Source organism: Dipodomys spectabilis, unplaced genomic scaffold, assembly GCF_019054845.1.
Source record: "Dipodomys spectabilis isolate Male_0828 unplaced genomic scaffold, ASM1905484v1 ptg000511l, whole genome shotgun sequence".
NCBI lineage: Eukaryota > Metazoa > Chordata > Mammalia > Rodentia > Heteromyidae > Dipodomys > Dipodomys spectabilis.
Genome location: NW_024871188.1, coordinates 1,313,505 through 1,333,321, shown reverse-complemented (window position 1 = coordinate 1,333,321; position 19,817 = coordinate 1,313,505). Strand labels below are relative to the sequence as shown.

Genomic DNA, 19,817 nt, shown 5'->3' with positions numbered 1-19,817 from the left:
CCGGCTCGCACACAGCGGCTACTTTGGCCAGTCAGGCTTAGTGCAGCTTTGCATTTCTGGGTGACAATCAGGAGCACAGAACCCCAAGGCTTTTGCACACAGGGGGCCGCCCCCTGGAGGGGCAGCTACTGGCTTCCACAACCCCCGCCGGCCCTGCCCTCCTTCCCATCCATCCTGACGTTTTCCTGCCCCCCCCCCCCCCCCCGAACCTTCTGCTCAGGATGGAGAGCCGGGCAGGGGGGTGGGGCCCAGGTGGAGGGGAGCAGGTGCCCGTGGCACCCTGGTCTGGGGTTCCCAGGGCAGAGGCCACAGGGGCCGGGGGTGGGGGGGAGGAGAGGGGAAGGGCTGGGCTTTGGGGAACAGCCTGGCAGCCTCCCTGGCTCTACGGGGGGGGCCTTCACTCCTGATCCCCCCCAGGACCCCAGCCGCGTGAAGAGTGTGGGGGGAAACCGAGGCCTGGGGGAACCCAGCCTCCCGACAGGAAGGGCAGGGGCAGGTCTTTCAATATGGCTTTATTTTCTGACGGGCGACTGTGCCCCCCACCAGCCAAGCCCGGGGTGGGCGGCCGTCCCCACCTGCCCAGGGATGGGGTGGGGGCGGCTCGTGGCTGGCAGGACGGCCCATCCTTCCACAGGACGGAGTCGCTGGCCTCGAGGGGGGGTGGGGGGGCCTGGCTGCAGGGACGGTGCCCCCGAGGTGGCCGGGTGGCCCGGACCCTCAGTCAACAGTCTTGAGCAGCGGGAGGCTGGGGGGGGTGGAGACCCCTCCCCTCATCCTCAGGGTCCCCAGGGAGGCAGCGGGGGTGGGGGGGCTGTGTCTGTGCAGATGCAGGGCTGGGCCTGGAGGCTCATGGGGTCTGAGCAGCCCTGGGGCGGAGGGGGGGGGGGCACGGCAGGTGGGCTCACCCCGCGTTCCCTGAACACTGCACTGATTATATTGCTAACGAATCGGTGAACGCCGTGGTCTCCCTGAGGTCAGTTTTAGTGCTGGAGCCCCCCCTACAACCCCTCCCAAAGTGTGTGGGGGTGCCCCGAGCGGGCGCTGCAGGTCCAGGGGAGGGGGCCCGAGCCAGTCCTGGTGTCGGCTGCCCCCCCGCCCCCCTCCACCCGGCCTGGCCGTCACTCCTGGGGTACACAGAGGGGCTGGCTCAGCCCGATCGCCCGGGTGGGGGCTCTGGGGCCCCTCCTGACCCCCCCACCTTGCACCGGGTGCGGGAGGGTGCGGGGGGGGGGGGGGGGACAGACATCCGGGAAGCCGTGGGGACGGGGCTTGGAAAGCTAAGGCTGTGGGGGGACAGGCAGGCAGACTCACAAGCACTGGGGACAGCCTGGGGGGGAAGCGGGGTGGGCGCAGGCAGGGGAGGCCAGTGTGTGTGTGGGGGGGGAATCTGGCTCAGGGGGGAACCCCAGCCTGCTGTTGTCAGACACGGGGTTCAGGAGGAGTCAGGCCAGGAGCCTGCACAGAGATGGTCACTCCGGCCCCACCCCACAGGCGTGAGGAAGAGATAAATACCAGACCAGTTGGGGGGGGCCTGGCAGGGCTGGGGGGGGGGCGGCTACCACACGGGACTCATCCGGGCTGCCAGGCCCTGGGCCCCCACCAGGCTCTCCTCGGAGGAAACCCAAGGGAAGGGAAAGAGACAGACGCCCCCAGTTCCTGGAGCACGGCGTGGAACAGCTCTGGTGTGGCGCTCCGGCGCGGTGGGGCCACTGGGCAGCGCTCACTGGGCCTTGGCCTTCAGCAGGACGCGCTGCACAGTCTTGTAGAGCAGGTGGAAATGCTGGGGGGGGGGACACACCCAGGGGCAGTGGTGTGAGGCCAGGGGGTCCCCCTGTGGCCATGGAGCAGAGCTTACAGGCCTCAGCCTCATCCCGGCCAGCCTCCCCCGCTCCCCACCCCCCCAGCCCCCCTCCCCACTCACCTGGACTGCCGTGTAGGCCATGCCCAGGTAGGCACCGATGCACACGGCCAGCAGCAGGTCAAAGATGGCGGGCTTCACCCTGGAGTGTGGGGTCCGGGGTGTGTGGTCAGGGCCAGCCCCGGGCGGGGGGGGGGGGGGTGGGGGGGGAGATTGGTGGGCAGCGGGCGGCGCCCCAGGGCTCCCCTGGGGAGAGCACTCACCTGTATGCGTTCATCACCTGCTTCAGCTGGTCATAGAAGACGAACTCGGGGTCCCTGGGGAGCAAGGGTCACTCAGCGGCGGCCCTGCCAGGCCCAGCCACAGCCACAGCCTCCAGCCCTCCCCTCCCACGCGGACGGCACTCCGCGGCCGAACTGGTCTAGACAGGGCGCCGAGGCGGAGGGAGGCCCGCCCGGGTGGGGTCCTCTGGGCCTCCAGCCCTTCCCACTCCAGCAGGAGGGAGCTGAGCGGCAGAGGCCTCCCGAGGCCCGGCAGGGGGCGCTGGACAGCCGGCCGCGCGGGCTCCCCGCCGCTCCGTGCGGCCCCGCGGGACGCCCACCGCTTGTCCGCCTTCACGTGGTACTGTCGCACGTCCTTCAGGTAGCGGCCCAGGAAGTGCTCCAGCGTGCTGAGGAACGGGCCGTCCTTGTCCAGCAGCTGCGCCGCGCGGGGCTGGTTGGTCAGCCAGTCCATCACCGAGTCCAGCTGCTCTTGCTGCACCTGCTGCGGCCCGGGTCGGAGGGGGTCGAGGCGGCGCCCCACCTTGTACCTCCCCCCCCCCCCGCCCGGGCCATCTCCCCGCCCCAGCCTTACCATCTGCTCAGTGAACACCGGCATATCTGGGGGTGTCCCCTGCGGAGAGAGGGGGGCAGGTCTGAAAGGCGCCAAGGGCCTGGCGTGGCGGGCGGGGCCGGGCAGAGGCGAGGGGCGGGGCCTGGCGTGGCGGGCGGGGCCGGGCAGAGGCGAGGGGCGGGGCCTGGCGTGGTGGGCGGGCCCGGGCAGAGGCGAGGGGCGGGGCCTGCCGGGAGGGCGGGCCCGGGCAGAGGCGAGGGGCGGGGCCTGCCGGGCGGGCGGGGCCGGGCAGAGGCGAGGGGCGGGGCCTGGCGTGGCGGGCGGGGCCGGGCAGAGGCGAGGGGCGGGGCCTGCCGGGCGGGCGGGACCGGGCAGAGGCGAGGGGCGGGGCCTGCCAGGTGGGTGTGGCCAGGTGGGATAGGCGGTGCTGGGCCTGCCGGAGGAGGGTGTGATTGGCAGTGGTGGGCAGGGGCGGAGCCTGCAGGGAGGGAGGCCTATCAGAGCGGGCGCAGCATGTGCGGCGGGCGGGGCCACCTCACCTTCTCCGTGAGGTTGTAGATGACCCGCGTCAGCGCCTCGGCGATGATCCTCGTGTTGCGGGTCAGCGTCTTGGAGTCCACGCGGGATCTGCGGGGGAGGGGGAAATGGAACTCCTGCCATCGGGGTCCTCACCGCGGCGAGGGCCGGTGCACAGCCACGGGGAGGAGGGGGAGCCCTCCCAGGATAGGCGACCTTGGGCAGAGACCTCTGCACAGGGGCAGAGGGCGGACCCCCAAACTCACACGCACCCCGACTGCCCAGGCAGGGCTCTATCTGGACGTGGCCTTTACATGGATGTGCTAAGGTTGCACTGGAGGGGGCCAGGGCACCCGAGAGAAGAGATACAGAAGCTATGGGCACTGGACTCAGAAATATCGGGGTGATGCCTGGAACAGACTCTGGCAGAGGCAGGAAGGACCCCAGAGAGGACCTAAGCAAAGAGACCAGGCTGCTGAAGGCCCGGCCCACAGAGCCCACCAGCAGGGGCTCTCGGGATGACTGGTGCTGGGGTGTCGGGGACACAGTTGGGGCGTCCGGGACAGAGTTGGGGCTGTCCACCTCCCAACTATACTCTGCTCCCAGCACTGCTATTGACCTGGAAAATGGTACTAGATTTGTCCAGTACTGACCACAGGGCACACAGTGTGGGAGACTCGGTGGAGGCCTAGCTCCCCAAGCCTAGACTCCAAGGATGCCAAGAGGTCACCTGGGAAGCTCGGGGGAGCCTAGTTCAGGCTACGGAGGGAGGGTGGCTGGAGGACCTGTCACAGTCATGAGGTTCTGGCCGGGGGCCTGGGACTCACTGTGAGCCTCAGCTCCCTGAGCCAGTGAATGCGGTGAAGTCAGCCTAGGGTCATCTAAGCCCCATAATACCAAGCTGGCAGTGTGGTGAACCCAGGCGGGGACAGAGTTCCAGGGCTGGCTGTGATTTCCTCCGATGCCTACTGAGTTAAGAATCCACTTCATGAGGCTCACACCTGTAAATGCAGCTACTCACTAGGCTGAAATCAGGAGGACCATGGTTCAGTGCCAGTCCAGGCAGGAACAAGATTGCATCTCAAGGAAGTGAGGCTGTATGAGGTGGCATGCACCTTTTGTCCTAGCTTGTCAGGAAGCCTAAAATAGGCAGGTCCTGGTCCAGGCATGCACCTGGCGGGAAGTGAGCTCCTCAGCGGACTGCACCTGCCCAGCAGGCACCAAACCCTGGCATGAAAACCAAGCACCATGAACAATAAAAATCCAGCTGGGTGCCGGTGGCTCACCCCTGTAATCTAGCTCCTCTCCTTGGGAGGCTGAGACCTTGGGGTTGGAAGTCAGCCTTGATAGGAAAGTCCCTGAGACTCTTATTAACCACCAGATTAACCACCAAAAACCTGGAAGTGGCGCTGTGGCTCCAGTGGTAGAGTGCTAGCCTTGAGTGAAAAAAGCACACACACACACACACACACACACACACACACACAAATCCAAAAACCCCCCCTCGCAGAGGAGCCCGAGGCCGCTGGGCTGCTGTGCTGTGCTGCGTGGAGCGGGGCGCTGTCCGTCCTTCCGTCCAGGGGGAGGAGCCGGCCCCAGGGCTCTGCTCACCGCACATCCATGATGCTGCTGCGCTGCCCGTCGCGGTGGCTGTCCAGGTGGGACAGGGTGAAGGCCGGCAGGCGGCGGATGGCGAAGCGCTCGTGCTCCCAAGCCAGCACGTCGTCGGCCAGGTTGATCTTCTTGTGCACCATGGAGAAGCGCACCTCGGGGAACTGGTGGGCGGCCACCTGCGGGGCGGTGGGGCGGGGGCCAGGTCTGAGGCCCCGGCATCTCTGTGCTCAGGACCCGCTGGCCAGCGTGCCCATGTGGGGTTGTGGGGGGGGCGGGACTCCCCTATGGGCAGCGCCGACACCCACCGTCTCCAGCTCCCGCAGGAAGGCATGCTGCAGGGTCCCCTCGCGAGGCGGCTTTGACACGTGGAGGTGCAGCCGGCTGCCCTGGCCCACGGTGTCCAGGCACAGGACGAAGGCCACGTTGTCCTGCAGCAGGCTGGAGTCTGCGGAGCGGAGCGGCAGGGGCTCAGGGGAAGACAGTGGAGGAGAGGGGCGGGACGGGGGGGGGGGGGGGTGTAGGGGCGAGGGGGGAGGCCCAGCCCGAGGCACTCACCTGTGTGGTCCAGGTTGTCCTCCAGCCAGCGCTTGGTGCCCTGGTAGTTGAACTTGCCCCCTCCGGAGGCAAAAAACAGCAGGTTGTACCTGGGGGGAGCGGGGTGTCAGCTGGGGGGGTATAGGTGGGGGGTAGGCAGTCACAGCAAACTCAGAAGTGTCTCCCAAACCATTACAGGATGATCTATGACTAGTTCCTGGGCTGACTGGTTCTCCAAGGGGTGTCCTGATCCTGCACCCACACCACCCACACCACGCCAGTCCTGGCAGCCACCGGTGTCCCCAGATGGCAAAGCTTAAGAAGCTCCGAGCCCGGGAGAGGTGGGTGTGTGGTGAGGTGAGGGGGGCCTAGGCCCCGTCTCTGGTCCCTGTCCACCTACCAGGGCCACACAGCTCACTTTCAAGGCCCAGGTGAGGTCCCAGGGACGGTGGCAGGTGCTGAGGCTCGGCCCTAGGCCCTCGCGCCCCGTCACCCCTGCCCCCCCCCCCCCCGCTCCCTGTGTGGGGGGGGGGTGGGAACGGGCGTGGTCCCTGGGGAACTGGAAGGCTGCCTGTTGAGAAGCAGGGCCTCTGGGGGCTAAGGCAGCGGCTGGTGTCCCCAGCAGAGGGACCTCAGGACAGACCTCAGGATGTCCGGGGGCAGAGACTGAAGGGATGTGGCCACACGTCTGCACTGGGCTCAGCTACCGGGCAGCAGGTGGCGCCCACGCCAGCATCGGTGTCACCCAAACCCACACGAGACATTAGAACTCTAGAACTCGGCTCCTGGCCTCACCCAGCCACAGGCAAACATCCAGGACAGGGGCGGCAGCTCACACTTGTAATCCTAACTACCTGAGAGGTGGAGGACATAGCGGTTTGACACCAGCCTGGGAAAAAGTGTGCAAAATGCCAACTCAACCAGTAAGAAGCCGGGTGCAGTGGAATGAGCCTGTAATCCCACCTATGCAGGAAGTATAAATATTGTAGTTCAAGCCAATCTGGATAGGAAGCAAGACCCTAATTCGAAAATAAACAGAGGAGCCTGGCGCTGGTGGCTCACACTTTTCATCCTAGCTACTCAGGAGGCTGAGATCTGAGGATTGCGGTTCAAAGCCAGCCCAGGCAGGAAACTCTGTGAGAATCTCATCTCCAATAAACCACTCAGAAAACCGAAGGGATGCTGTGGTTCAAGTGGTAGAGCGCTCGCCTTGAGCTGAAAAGCTGAGGGACCGGGCTCAGGCCCAGAGTTCAAGCCCCACGATCAACAAAATAAACAAATAAATAAATGGGAAAAAACCCACCTGGGCACAGGTGGCTCACTCCTGTAATTCTGGCTACTCCTGAGGCTGAGATCTGAGGATCCTGAGGAGATCCTCAGATCACAGTTCAAAGCAGCCCAGGCAGGAATATCTGTGAAACCCTCATCTCCAATTAACCACCAAGAAGCCAGAAAGTGTAGCTGTGGCTCAAGTAAAACTAGCCTTGAGAGAAACACTCAAGAACAGCACCCAAGCCCCGAGTTCAAGCCCACGCATAGGCGTGCATGTGTACACGTGTGCACACACGCTAGGCTCTGCAGTATACACCACGGATGGCAACCCTGGCCGGATGCACCCAAAGAACATCTGGCGCATGCCCACTGTGCCCAGGGGCACCCTGTATCCATCCACCTTTAGACAGTTCAGTTCCTCACAGGCACTGCCAGCCTCCTGGGCCAGGGGGTCGGGCAGCAAGGCACCGGGGCCAGGGTGGGGCCACACCCACAGCCCTGGGCCAGGGCGGGGCCACACCCACAGCCCTGGGCCAGGGGGTGGGGCAGCAAGGCACCAGGGCTAGGGCGGGGCCACACCCACAGCCCTGGGCCAGGGGGTCGGGCAGCAAGGCACCGGGGCCAGGGTGGGGCCACACCCACAGCCCCGCTCGCGGCACTCACGCGGCGTGGGTGCGCTTGTAGGTGTAGAGACGGGAGAAGAGGCGGGCCAGCTCCAGCAGCACAGAGATGCCGCTCCCATTCGAGTCTGCGCCGAGCGACAGCCACTGCGGGAAGACAGGCAGAGGGGAAGCCGGCGGTGCCAGGCTCCCCTGTTCTTCACCAACCCCGCCTCGGGTCCTCGTGCAGTGCAGGGCAAGCTCCCTCCACCTCCGTGCACACGGAGCTCACTGCACCTCACATCTGGAGGCCGAGCCCCGGTGTTCAAGACCTCAGTCCTGGGGGGTGGGGGTGGGGGTGCAGCCTAAGCACCTGCCGGATCCACTTCCGGGCCCTAAATACTATCACCAAGAGTGGGAGAAGTGCTTGCAGGGACAGGAAGGAGGTGGTGTCATGGCTCACGCCTGTAATCCCAGCCTCGCAGGAGGCAGGGATCAGGAGGACCACAATCCAAAACCAGCACAGGCAGAAAGCTCATCACAAGCCTCTCACCTCAGTCAACACCGTTTCAAACATAAAATAGGTGCATCTCCATCCAGGCATATGCCCAGACTCAAAAATAACCAGTGCAAAGCAGGACTGGAGGTGTGGCTCAGCTGTAGAGCACCTGCCTAGTGAGTCCAAGATGCTGAGTTCAAACCTCAGTACGGTCAAAAGAAAGAAAAGAAAAAAGAAGGAAAAAGAAACTACCGGATAACAGACCTTAAAGGGTGAGTTGTGAGCTGGGCGCTGGTGGCTCACGCCTGTAATCCTAGCTACGCAGGAGGCTGAGATCTGGGGATCGTGGTTCAAAGCCAGCCCGGGCAGGAGAGACTGTGAGACTCCTATCTCCAATAAACCACCAGAAAACCGGAAGTGGCGCTGTAGCTCAAGTGGTAGAGCACTTGCCTTGAGCTGAAGAGCTGAGGGACAGCACCCAGGCCCAGAGTTCAAGCCCCACGACCGACAAAAAAAAAAAAAAAAAAAGATGGAGCCACTGGGCGCTGGTGGCTCACGCCTGTCATCCTAGCTACGCAGGAGGCTGAGATCTGAGGACTGAGGTTCAAAGCCAGTCCAGGCAAGAAAGTCTACCATATTCTTTATCTTCACGGAACCACAAGAAAACCAGAGGTGGTGCTGTGGCGCATAGTGGTAGAGTGCAGCCTTGAGTGCCAAAGCTCAGGGACCGTGCCCAGGCCCTGAGTTCAATCCCCGTGACTGACCAAAAAAGAAAACAAACAAAAAGGATGGCCCAGGTACAGTCATGGCCAAATCATACAAAGGAGTCCTGGTAGAAGAGCGGGGCTAGGGCAGCTCCACGGCTGAGACCCCTGCTGCCCTGCCCTGCCCCTCCCGTCACTGCCCTGCCCTGCCCTGCCCTGCCCGTCCCTGCCCTGCCCTGCCCGTCCCGTCCCTGCCCTGCCCTGCCCGGCCCTGCCCTGCCCTGCCCTGCCGGCCCTGCCCTGCCCTGCCCATCCCTGCCCTGCCCTGCCCTGCCCGTCCCTGCCCGGGCGTCCCAGCCCGGGCGTCCCTGCCCGTCCCTGCCCTGCCCTGCCCTGCCCTGCCCATCCCGCCCTGCCCGTCCCTGCCCGGGCGTCCCTGCCCGGCCCTGCCCTGCCCGGCCCTGCCCTGCCCTGCCCATCCCTGCCCTGCCCGTCCCTGCCCGGGCGTCCCTGCCCGGGCGTCCCTGCCCGTCCCTGCCCTGCCCTGCCCGGCCCGGCCCGGCCCGGCCCTGCCCGGCCCGGCCCGGCCCGGCCCGGCCCGGCCCTGCCCTGCCCTGCCCTGCCCTGCCCTGCCCTGCCCTGCCCTGCCCTGCCCTGCCCGGCCCGGCCCGGCCCGGCCCGGCGGGCGTTCTCAGCGCAGGGCTCGGCCTTTCCACGGTGTGCACTGGCCCCACTGCGGGCAGCACAGTACCCTGGCACGCTGCGTCCACCAGACCCTACAGGGAGCCGTACTTACGGGGGCCACACCAAAGGCGTCGTAGTGAGCCACGATGACGATGGTGGGGAGGTCCTCTCCGCCCAGCCCCGTCAGTCGCCCCTGCGAGAGACAGGCTAGATCGCGGGGGTCCGCGTGTCCTCCACACCCCTGGCCATCCCTGGGCAGCAGGGCTGGGCAGGACAACTTCCTTACAGAGAAAATGGACTTCCAGTTGTGGGGACCAGGTGGATCTCTGCAGAGTACTCGGGAGAGCCACCACGGATGACATGAGTGATGGCTGTGTGTCAATAAAACTTTATTAAAACTGGGAAAGTCAAATACTATTTGAACGAACTTCAAATCGCTGATGTGTAAGAGCGAAAATCAAAGTTGTTTTATTCTTCTCCTAATTACAATTAATGTTTGATGGTTGCTCAAGTTGTACAGAAAATTTAGAACTCATTCCTTCTTGAATCTTGTTTTTCCAAAATCGAAAGAGTAAATATTTAAGAAAAAAAAAAAGACTTTATTAAAAAACAAGCTGGAGGGCTGGGAAGGTGGCTCAGTGGTAGAGCACTTGCCTTGCATGCATGAGGCCCTGGGTTCGATTCCTCAGCACCACACAAACAGAAAAAAACCCAGAAGTGGCACTGTGGCTCAAGTGGTAGAGGGGTCACCTTGAGCTGAAGAGTTGAGGGACCGCGCCCAGGCCTGGAGTTCAAGCCCCACGACCAACAAAATAAAAAATAAACGAGCTGGGTGCCAGTGGCTCACGCCTGTAATCCTACTCAGGAGACTGAGATTTGAAGTGAAGTGTGTGACTCTTACCTCCAATTAATCACAGAAAACTGGAAGTGGAGCTGTGGCTCAAAGTGGTAGAGTGCGAGCCTTTGGTGAAAGAGCTCAGGGACAGACAGCGCCCAGGGCCTCAGTTCAAGGCCGGAAAAAAAGGCAAGTGGAATACTGCGCTCAGGGTGGGCACAGCACTATCCGAAGACCACAAGCCCAAGGCCCTGCAGGGCACAGACCCGCTGTGGCGGAGGACGCAGACTTGGCCAGGGCAGGCACAGCCACGCCACCCGCACGCGCCAGCCCAGTTCTCCCTGCACTCCGGCTCCAGCCCACAGCTAGGGCCGGGAGGAGCTCCACACCGAGGCAGGCACAGGGCTACCCCTGGCCCACACTGAGGCTGTCCAGTGGCTGCCGCAGAGGGACACCATGGTGGGAGGAATGTGGGGGAGTGTGAAATTGGGGAACTGGGGTCCCCTGACCCTGTGGGCCATAGCCTCTGCTCAGAACACAGCCAAGCCTGTGCCAGCTGGCGCCAGGAAAGTCAGGAGAGCGGTGACACATGGGACACAGGCCCCACCATCCCACTGCCCAATTCCAATGAACAGAAACTTCTAGAAGCCCATAGCAGGGTGGCTGCACTGATAAAAGGCCTCCAAACCTGGGGGGTTGCTTAGCTGGGTCCAGACTCAGGGATCTGGGCAGAACTTGGCCGTCTTTGTGTCCTGTCCACCTGTCACAGCACGGTCTGGCTTCTACGCGGCAGGCCTCCCCCGCTGGACCTGCCTCTCTGCTGGACCTTGGCCAGGCCCAAGCCCCCGTGTCAATGTGCATACAGCAGGGGCCTAAACAATGCTTCCTGGGAGGGTCATGAAGGGGGTGGGGGGTGGTAACAGGATGGAGGCAGGTGGGGACTGGCAGAGGCCCACCTTCACCCCACCAGGCAGCCAGGGGGGTTCCGGAAGGTGGGTGTCCCGGCTGGGCAGGGGCTGGGCTTGAGGAGCCTGGGGGTCCGGGGGGTCCGCACTCACCTCCACGCTGGTGATCAGCCAGTCACTGACAGCCTTGCTCTGCACCCCGCTGGTGACCATCTGGAAGCCATTGGCAGTGGCCGTATGCAGCAGCACTGAGGGCGGGAGGGGCAGGTCACCTGGGCCCAGTGGCTGTCCCTCAGCCACCAGGGGTCCGAGACCGAGGCCGGCCTCAGCACCCCACACCCCAAACTTGGAACCTCACAGGCCTGACCTGGGGCAGGGCAGAAGGTGGCCCCAGAGGACCTGCATCTGAACCCCTCCCTGGGCTCCTTTCTCCCGGGTACGGGATGGCCCTCCCTTGAATCCGGGGGACCACCCTGAACACCTCTGTGCTGTGGAGCACAAGCCACGCTCAATCAATGGGGAAGGCCGGGCTGGGCTGTGGCTCCGCAGGGGGGCGGGGGGGGGGGGGGAGTCCCTGCCTGGGCTGTGCATGCCCCAGGCACATGAGCACGGAGTGAGCTTGGCGATCTGGGCTCCCAGAACTTCCTGTCATGTTTCTGCATATTTCCAAACACAAGTTTCTGGGTTATGATCAGTAGGTTCACTTTCATAGCCTGCCCTTTTCCACAAACCGCTGTGAAACCAGTATTTCCCCTTGCCACCAAAATTCTACTGCCCCATCTTTGTGTGTGTATGTGTGTGGTGGGGCTTGAATTCCTGGGCACTCTATCACCTGAACCATGCCTCCACTTTTTGCTGGTTAAAGATCAGAGCCTAGATCTGCCTGCACTAGCTTTGAACTGTGATCCTCAGATCTCGGCCTCTTGAAGAGTAGGAATTCAGGCATGAGCCGCTGGTACCTGGGTCTCATCGTTACATTTGTATGTGTGTGTGTCTGTGTCTGGTCTGTCTGTGTATCGCAGGGCTTGAACTCAGGGCCTAGGCCCCGTCCCTGAGCTTTTGTGCTCAAGGCTAGAGCTCTACTACTTGAGCCAAAGCTCCATTTCTAGCCTTTTACTGGTTAAATGGAGACAAGGATCTCATGGACTTTCCTGCCTCTGCTGGCTTCAAACTGTGATCCTCACGTCTCAGCCCTCTGAGTAGCTGGGACTGCACTTTTGATAGCCGTGTAATATTCCACTGCGGCAGCTCTGCCCCCCCTGGGGTGGAGGTGGTGGTGGTCCACAGCCGCATGGAGACGGGTGGGCGTGCGCATCCCGGGCTGGATGTTAGTGAGCGCTTGCACAGCTGTCTGCGCAGACGGTCAGCCTGAGTGACAGTAAAGTGAGTGCGGCCTGTGCGCTGATAAAGCTTTACAAAACAGAGCCAGCAGCTGCCAGATCTAGCCAGTCTGGCCAGCGGTGCGCCAGCAGTGCAGGCATCCCTGGGGGTCAGCTGCCCCCCCTTCTTCCTCCCTGGCTCTGTGTGTGGTACTGGGGTGGAGCAGGTCTCGCAGACCTGGCCAGCTCTCATCACGGGCTGATTCTTTTCTCATAGCAGCCCACACCCCACGCTCCCCCAAACCCTGGGGCTGACACCCCCCTGCAAGACGCCTCCAATCCCCTGAGCAAGGCCTGAAGGACAGCCGAAGGGACAGTGGGTGCCATGTTCCCGGCAGCCCACGTGGAAGCAGAGTCCCCCACGCCCCCCCTCTCCCCCCCCCACACACACCTTCCGCGGCGGAGGCGGAGCCCTGAGAGGCAGAGGCCGCCTGCGTCTGCTCGTAGATGGACAGCAGGGCCTCGTCCTCCACGGCGAAGTACACGGGCACGATGGTCTCCATGGCCAGCATCTCGGGCTCGATCTCCATGAATTGCTGTGGGGAAGATGGCGTTCAGGGTGGGGGATGGGGACCCTCACAGGGGCGCAGCAGGCCCTGCTGGCGGACAGCAGGGGACGCCCAGCCACACGGTGCCACGCCGTTCCCAGGGGCATCCTGGGTCCCACGTGGCACTGCAGGCATGGGGGACGGGGGGGGGGGGGGGGGGGGCGCGCGGTGGGGCTCACCCGGACGACATCCTGGGGCACGGCGGCCATGGCGCGGGGCAGGATGATGACCACGGCGCCCGCTGACTGCCGCAGGGCCTTCTGGTACTGCTCGTAGGAGAAGTCCACCAGCCGCATGAGCACGCAGCGGCGGCTCAGCACGTCCGCGTCCACCGTGCGCGCCTCGGTGTTCAGCACCGCGTTCCGGGTGCCTGCAGGACACGGACGGGAGGGTCACCAGGGCCGGCCTGCTGCAACCACACACAGCTGGGCACGCAGGCTGCAGCCCACCTGCAGGGCCCTCACACACACACACACAGGCTGCTCTCCCCAAGTCCCAGTGTCCCTGAGTGGGGACTGGTCGCTGGGGGGGAGGGCTCAGCATACAACAGGGGCTGAGGAAGCAGCTAACCCACGCGGGATGGGGGCGGGTCGTGCCCTGCACCCAGGGGGCCGGGGGAGGCGGCTTAGCAGCTCTGCCCGCAGGTCTGGGACCCCAGGGTGGCACAGAATGCCCATCGGGCCCCTGAACTTGGCCGAATGTCACAGCCCTGGTGGCACACAGGGGACAAAGAAATGCTTGCTCTCTAGCCGGCGCCGGTGGCTCAGGCCTGTCACCCTAACCACGCAGAAGGCTGAAAGCTGAGGATCACGGTTCAAAGCCAGTCTGGGCAGGAAAGTCCGCGAGACTCTAATTTCTAAACACCAAAAAAGCCCCAAGTGTATTTGTGACTCAAGTAACGCGCTAGCCTTGAGCACAAAAGCTTGGGGACAGCATTCAGGGCTTGAGTTCAAGCCCCAGACCCAGTGCGCGCACACACGCACACACACACACACACACACGCGCGCACACGCACACACACACACACGCACACACACACACACACGCACACACACACAGCGAAGGTGCAAATGCTGCCCGGGGCCACACAGAGCCAGGTGATGGAAGCAAGGCTCAGGTGCGGCTCTGGTCTCCAATTTGTTGTCTTTGGGGAAGCAGGAATGAGGGTGCTCTCCAGCAGACTCAGTGTCCTGGAGGTCGGGGCTGTGGGAGGTGACCGCAGGTGACAAGAAGCTGGGAGGCTTCAGGCTGTGCATGTGGAGCTGGGGCTCTGGGCCAGATTACTACGTCCCATCCCCGCTCTCCAGGAACAGGCTGGGAGTCCGGAGCCAAGGGAGGGTCTGGCCAGAGGAAGGGCCCCTCAGCAATGGGGACCCAGAACCCAGAAGGGATAGCGCCCCTCCCCCCCAATGGGAAGAGGTGGCCAAGAGCCAACCAGGAGACCGGGGCCCCTCTGCTCCCCTCCAAGACCCCGCTGGCCACTGTGTGACTCAGCAGCCCATGAGGGCAGGGCACCTGCAGAAGCGGGGCCACAGGCAGTGCCAGCCCCTTACAAGGCACCCTGCGGGGATAACCGGCCTCGGCTTGAGGGTCAGTCCTAGTCCCCTTCGGTGGGGCTGACCTTCAGAGGGCCTCAGGGTGGGACAGACACCCACAGCCAGGGTGGACATCCTCTCACACGGCGCATCTGACAGACGCCGGCAGCCCCCACAGCAGGACTAGACCTGAGTGGGGGGAGGGGAGGGGAGGTCCCTGTAAGTTTTCTCTATCAAGGACTGGAGGGTCACAAGTGCAACCATCAGTATAACGATGGCCATATTCTGTGAGGTGCCAATAAAACTTTATTTACAATCACAGGTGGGGGGGCCAGAGCGTGCCTGCCGGCTGCAATTAGCCTACATCTGATTAAGGAGCTCAGTGCAGTTGGGTGTTCACAAGAGCCATTTGCCCACCTCACAGGGGTGAGGCCAAGCATGAAGGGGGAGGGGCACCTGGCTGATAACCTGGGCCGGGTCACACACACCCCAACCTCCTAGAGCCACAGATGGCCCAGTTTCTCCTCGGCGGCCAGAGGAAGTTGGGTAAGGAGCCAGAAAGCACCGTGGGTTGCAGCTGGGGTGCTGCTTGAGGTTGGGGAGTAACTTATGCACAGGGGCCCAGGATGAAAGAGGCCATGCTCCACGCTGGCACGGGACGGGGAGCGTGTGGGGGAGGGTGGGACCTTTGACTTTCCCGGGTGGCAGGAAGGGCAGGGCTGGGTGGATGCCTCCCCTCTGCCCAGCTTCTACTCCCTCCCCACCTCAGTCTGCTGAGACTCCTGAACGGGAGCCATAAACACTGGGTGGGGAGGGGAGGGGGACGGCTGAGCGGAGGGGAGGGCTGACTGGGCTCAGGCAGGGGTGACCACAGGCCACAGACTGCCACAGCCAGGACGGCTGGGGTGAGGCAGGGAAGACACAGGAGCCCTCCGGGGACAGCAGGCCTCCCCACTCAAGCCCCCTGTGACCCCTCAGTGCCACGTACAGTGGGGTCGCTCTCGACACCCTCGACATGACAACCACCGCTCTACGTAGAAACCACGCAAACTTCTGAGCGAAAGAGGAGCCACCTCCGTAGACGGGGCACCCCGAAAGGGCCTGGCAGAGCCTGGGGGGGCGCGGGGACCCAAGGGGCTCAGCTGGGCCCGACGGTGCCACCCGGACCGCCCCTCAGAACGGGGCGCAGCCTGAGCGCAGGGCACCCTTCCCCCGGAGGTCAGGCCTTGGCTCTCAGGCTGGAGGCAGACACCCGGGGAAGGTTCCAGAAGATCAAACAGAATCAGGGTCAGGCCCCATGAGGCTTGGGATGACAGGTGGCCGGGGACCCCAAGGATCCTGGGGTCACACGGTGGGGGGGGGGTGGAGGAGTTGGAGGGACCCCGAGGGGCGCGGGGCGCGGGCGCCGGGCTGGGCGAGGGGGGCTCCGCGGGCGGATCTGAGGGGACAGGCGGGCGGGGCGGGCCCTGGGGCGCGGCGTGGCGGCGGCGCGGCCGGGGCGGGGGTCCCGGGGCCGGGGCGGGGGTCCCGGGGCCGGGGCGGGGGTCCCGGGGCGCGGGCCGGGGCGGGGGTCCCGGGGCGCGGGCCGGGGCGGACGCCGGGGCCCGGCGGGGCGGGGGACGCGGGGCGCACGCACGCACGCACCGTAGGGCTGGCCCTGCAGGTCGTACTGCTGCATGCGGTACACCGTGAACTCGTGCGCGGCGTCGGCGGCCGGCAGAGGCGGCGCCACGAGCAGCAGCACCGCGGGCAGGAAGACGATGAAGCCCAGCGGGAGGCACGACGCCTTCAGCATGTTCTCCAGCACCTCGCCCGCTTCTTCCAACATCCTGGCCGGCGGCGGGGCCGCACGGGGCGGCGGCGGCGGCGACGAGACGAGGACGGGAACGGTGGCGGCGACAACCGCGGACTCACCCCGGCATGGGTAGCCACCGGGGTCCTTCGGGCGCCGCGCCGGGCAGCCCCGCACCGGCCCAGGGTCCTGCGGGCATCGCCGCGGACAACTCTGAAGACTTGCACTGACTCTTGGGAGTTGTAGTCCTGCGGGCGCGGAGCCTCCTGGGAGTTGTAGGCATACTCTTCGACTCCGCCCAGGAAGCCATGGGAAACTGCTTGGTACCGCTGTAATTCCACACCAATTCCAAGTCGGAAGATATAAACCGTTTAAAATAACTGTTTTTAGGTAGAATGTCCTTAAGCCTTGTCTTTGGCGTGGTGGGTGCGGGAGGGGAGGAGGGGCAAGAAGCGGAGACAGGACGTGACCTCGCGACCTGGAGGGAAGTAGCCCACCTCGCGCGCTAGTTCTGCTGGGAATTGTAGTCCCATTGCACAAGGTGCAGTGGGTTATGGTAACTGTAGTCCTGCAGTTGCTGAGAAAATTAAAATTCCTATGGAAGACAGACATTAAACTCCATGAATTCCTAGTTCATGGGCTCATCTGTATATTGACATGTCTCTAAAGCCGTGAGCACAAGTCCTGACACTTTGAGTAGGCTACATAATTTGGGGCGGGGGGATGGTGAGTGAATGAAAAAAAAATCTTAAAAATCAGGATTAAAGGGGCTGGGAATGTGGCTTAGTGGTAGAGTGCTTGCCTAGCATGTACTGCATAAACGGAAAAAGCTGTGGCTCAAATAGTAAAGTGCTAGCCTAGAGCAAAAGAAGCTCAGGGACAGTGCCCAGGCCTTGAGTTCAAGCCCCACAATTGGCAAAAAAAAAAAAATAGGATTGAAGGTTGCTTGTCCTGATGTTGCATTGGTTAGATATGTGGTCTGCAATCTGGAGTTTCCACAGGGCTTGATGGTATACTTGTTTATATTTATCTTTATTTATATTTGAGGCATAGTTACACTAAAATGTGGCAGTTTAAAATTAATTGCTTTCCCATCAGCTGCACTGGACGTTGATGAAAATGAACTAAACAACTCAAGGGCAGTATGGGAGAGAGGGAATGAGAGGAAAAAGAGGGAACAGCTTACACTAAACAAAAGGAAAGAAAGGAACATATCATCCGATGTGGAAGAAATAGTTGCATTGTCAAAGCTCATAGAATTCACAAACATTACAGACCATGATAATGACAATTTGCCCCATGAAGGTTAGAATGTGTTTGTGACTTTAAGTATCACTATCCCACAATACTGTGAAATTTATGTAATCACTTAATCACAATAAAAATTATTTAAAAATAAAATAGGGGCCGGGCGCTGGTGGCTCACGCCTGTAATCCTAGCTACTCAGGAGGCTGAGATCTGAGGATCGCAGTTCAAAGCCAGCCCGGGCAGGAGAGACCGTGAGACTCCTATCTCCAATAAACCACCAGAAAACCGGAAGTGGCGCTGTAGCTCAAGTGGTAGAGCACTCGCTTTGAGCTGAAGAGCTGAGGGACAGCGCTCAGGCCCAGAGTTCAAGCCCCACGACCGCCAAAAAAAAATATAAATAAATAAAATAAAATAAAATAGGGCTGGGAAGGTAGCTCAGTGGTAGAGTGCTTGCTTGTATGCATGAGGCCATGGGTTCAATTCCTTGGCACCACAGAAAAAGCTGGAAGTGGTGCTGTGGCTCAAGTGGTAGAGCGCTAGCCTTGAGCTGAAGAGCTGAGGGACAGTGCCCAGGCCCAGAGTTCAGGCCCCACAACCAACAAAAAAATAATAATAAAATAGGCCGGGCGCTGGTGGCTCACGCCTGTAATCCTAGCTACTCAGGAGGCTGAGATCTGAGGATTGAGGTTCAAAGCCAGCCCGGGCAGGAGAGACCGTGAGACTCCTATCTCCAATAAACCACCAGAAAACCGGAAGTGGCGCTGTAGCTCAAGTGGTAGAGCGCTCGCCTTGAGCTGAAGAGCTGAGGGACAGCGCCCAGGCCCAGAGTTCAAGCCCCATGACCGACAAAAAAAAAAAAAAAAAATAATAATAATAAAATAAAACGAATTACTTTGATGGAAGTTCAGATTTAATTTTGGTGTATCTCATATTTATGTAAGAACTCAGTGTCTCAGGGCCAGGGCACTAAAAATGTGAGTGAACATTACATCAGAACTCACATCTGTCATTTGGGGACTTAAGAGAGTACAGAAGTTAAACATCTAGGTCCTCAGCTCCAGGATGTTTGATGTGCTAATTAAGAGCAAGACAGGGCTTAGAAAGCCTGGCTTTTCCCCTTCCCAGATACATTCCCCTGGACAAGTCACTTTCCAGTTCCAGCTTGGCTTTCCTCCACTAGAAACCCTGGGGGCAGGGGCAGTGGAGCACACCTGTAGTCTCAGCTACTTGGAAAGTGATACACTACTAGGATGACTTGAACCCCCAAGTTCAAGATCAGAGAACTGGTGCAAGCTGATAACCCAGTCTCCATTTCCCCATCCCCACCTCCTGAACCTTGACATTTCTTCATGAAAAGTTTGCAATGTCTCATCTTCCCCATGTGTGACTTTTGGAGGGCATGGACTGGGTCTGTGCTGCTTATGGCTTTAAGTCTTGTGCCAGAAAAAAGTCCAACACAGTAGATGGATGGATGGATGGATGGATGGTTTGGAGGAATGGATGGATGGAAGGAAAGAAGGAAGGAAGGAAGGATGGATGGATGGATGGATGGATGGATGGGTAGATGGATGGTTGGAGGAATGGAAGGAAGGAAGGAAAGAAGGATGGATGGGTAGATGGATGGTTAGAAGAATGGATGGATGGATGGATGGGTAGATGGATGGTTAGAAGAATGGATGGATGGATGGATGGATGGGTAGATGGATGGTTAGAAGAATGGATGGATGGATGGATGGGTAGATGGATGGTTAGAAGAATGGATGGATGGATGGATGGGTAGATGGATGGTTGGAGGAATGGATGGAAGAAAGGATGGATGGATGGATGGATAGAAGGAAGGATGGATAGATGGATGGGTAGATGGGTGGTTGGAAGAATGGATGGATGGAAGGAAGGAAGGATGGGTAGATGGATGGTTGGAAGAATGGATGGATGAAGATGGAAGGAAGGAAGGAAGGAAGCAAGGAAGGAAGGAAGGGTAGATGGATGGTTGGAAGAATGGATAGATGGATGGATGGAAGGAAGATGGATGGATGGGTAGATGGATGGTTGGAGGAATGGATGGATGGATGGAAGGAAGGATGGATGAATGGGGTGGGTGGACGGATGGAGTGTGAATCCTTGCTATGTGACCTTAGGAAAGTACCCTAACCTCTCTGGGCCTCCAGTTCTTTATCTGTCTGAAGGAACTAATTGTGGACCTGCCTCCTGCACATCTCTGCAGGTTTAATACAGTGCTTAGAACAATACCTGGCACTGAGTGACACACAGGCTTTGTCACTGTCACTTGACAACATACACAAGGTGGTGCGGAGGTGACATGATCACACCTCAGCAGCATGCAATGCTACCCCAATTCTCACCTTCCAGAAGAAATGGAGGCTGTGCTGCATGGCAGAGCTGGGGCACTGGTGGGTGACAAACACAGAAGGAGGCATCTGCACTAATTGCCCTACTCAG

The 19,817-nt window shown here is 61.3% G+C and overlaps 1 protein-coding gene across 2 annotated transcripts; it reads right to left on the bottom strand.

Annotated features, from left to right (window-relative positions):
* Nucleotides 1-496: 496 nt before the first annotated feature.
* Nucleotides 497-16,329, bottom strand: Ncln (nicalin). 2 transcript variants are annotated; one of them, XM_042669870.1, is made up of 15 exons: nt 15,961-16,329; nt 12,961-13,151; nt 12,625-12,769; nt 11,008-11,102; nt 9,227-9,307; nt 7,292-7,395; nt 5,378-5,466; nt 5,128-5,267; nt 4,820-4,998; nt 3,232-3,319; nt 2,714-2,752; nt 2,460-2,620; nt 2,122-2,175; nt 1,922-2,000; nt 497-1,780 (listed from the first exon to the last, which is right to left on the bottom strand). In XM_042669870.1, exons 1-15 carry the CDS (start codon nt 16,142-16,144, stop codon nt 1,721-1,723), a joined length of 1,689 nt encoding a protein of 562 aa, XP_042525804.1. In that variant the 5' UTR covers nt 16,145-16,329; the 3' UTR covers nt 497-1,720. The 2 variants fall into 2 exon arrangements, with proteins under 2 accessions (XP_042525804.1, XP_042525803.1); XM_042669869.1 differs by having other exon boundaries at nt 2,460-2,623; nt 15,961-16,324.
* Between the last annotated feature and the right edge of the window lie 3,488 nt (nt 16,330-19,817).

Excerpts from the sequence above, each read along its gene's own strand:
- Ncln (XM_042669869.1), bottom strand. The coding sequence starts at position 16,144 with ATGTTGGAAGAAGCGGGCGAGGTGCTGGAGAACATGCTGAAGGCGTCG. Across the intron at positions 5,467-7,291 it reads TACAAGCGCACCCACGCCGC|GTACAACCTGCTGTTTTTTG; the intron begins GTGAGTGCCGCG and ends CGCTCCCCCCAG. Across the intron at positions 2,001-2,121 it reads CAGGTGATGAACGCATACAG|GGTGAAGCCCGCCATCTTTG; the intron begins GTGAGTGCTCTC and ends CCCACACTCCAG.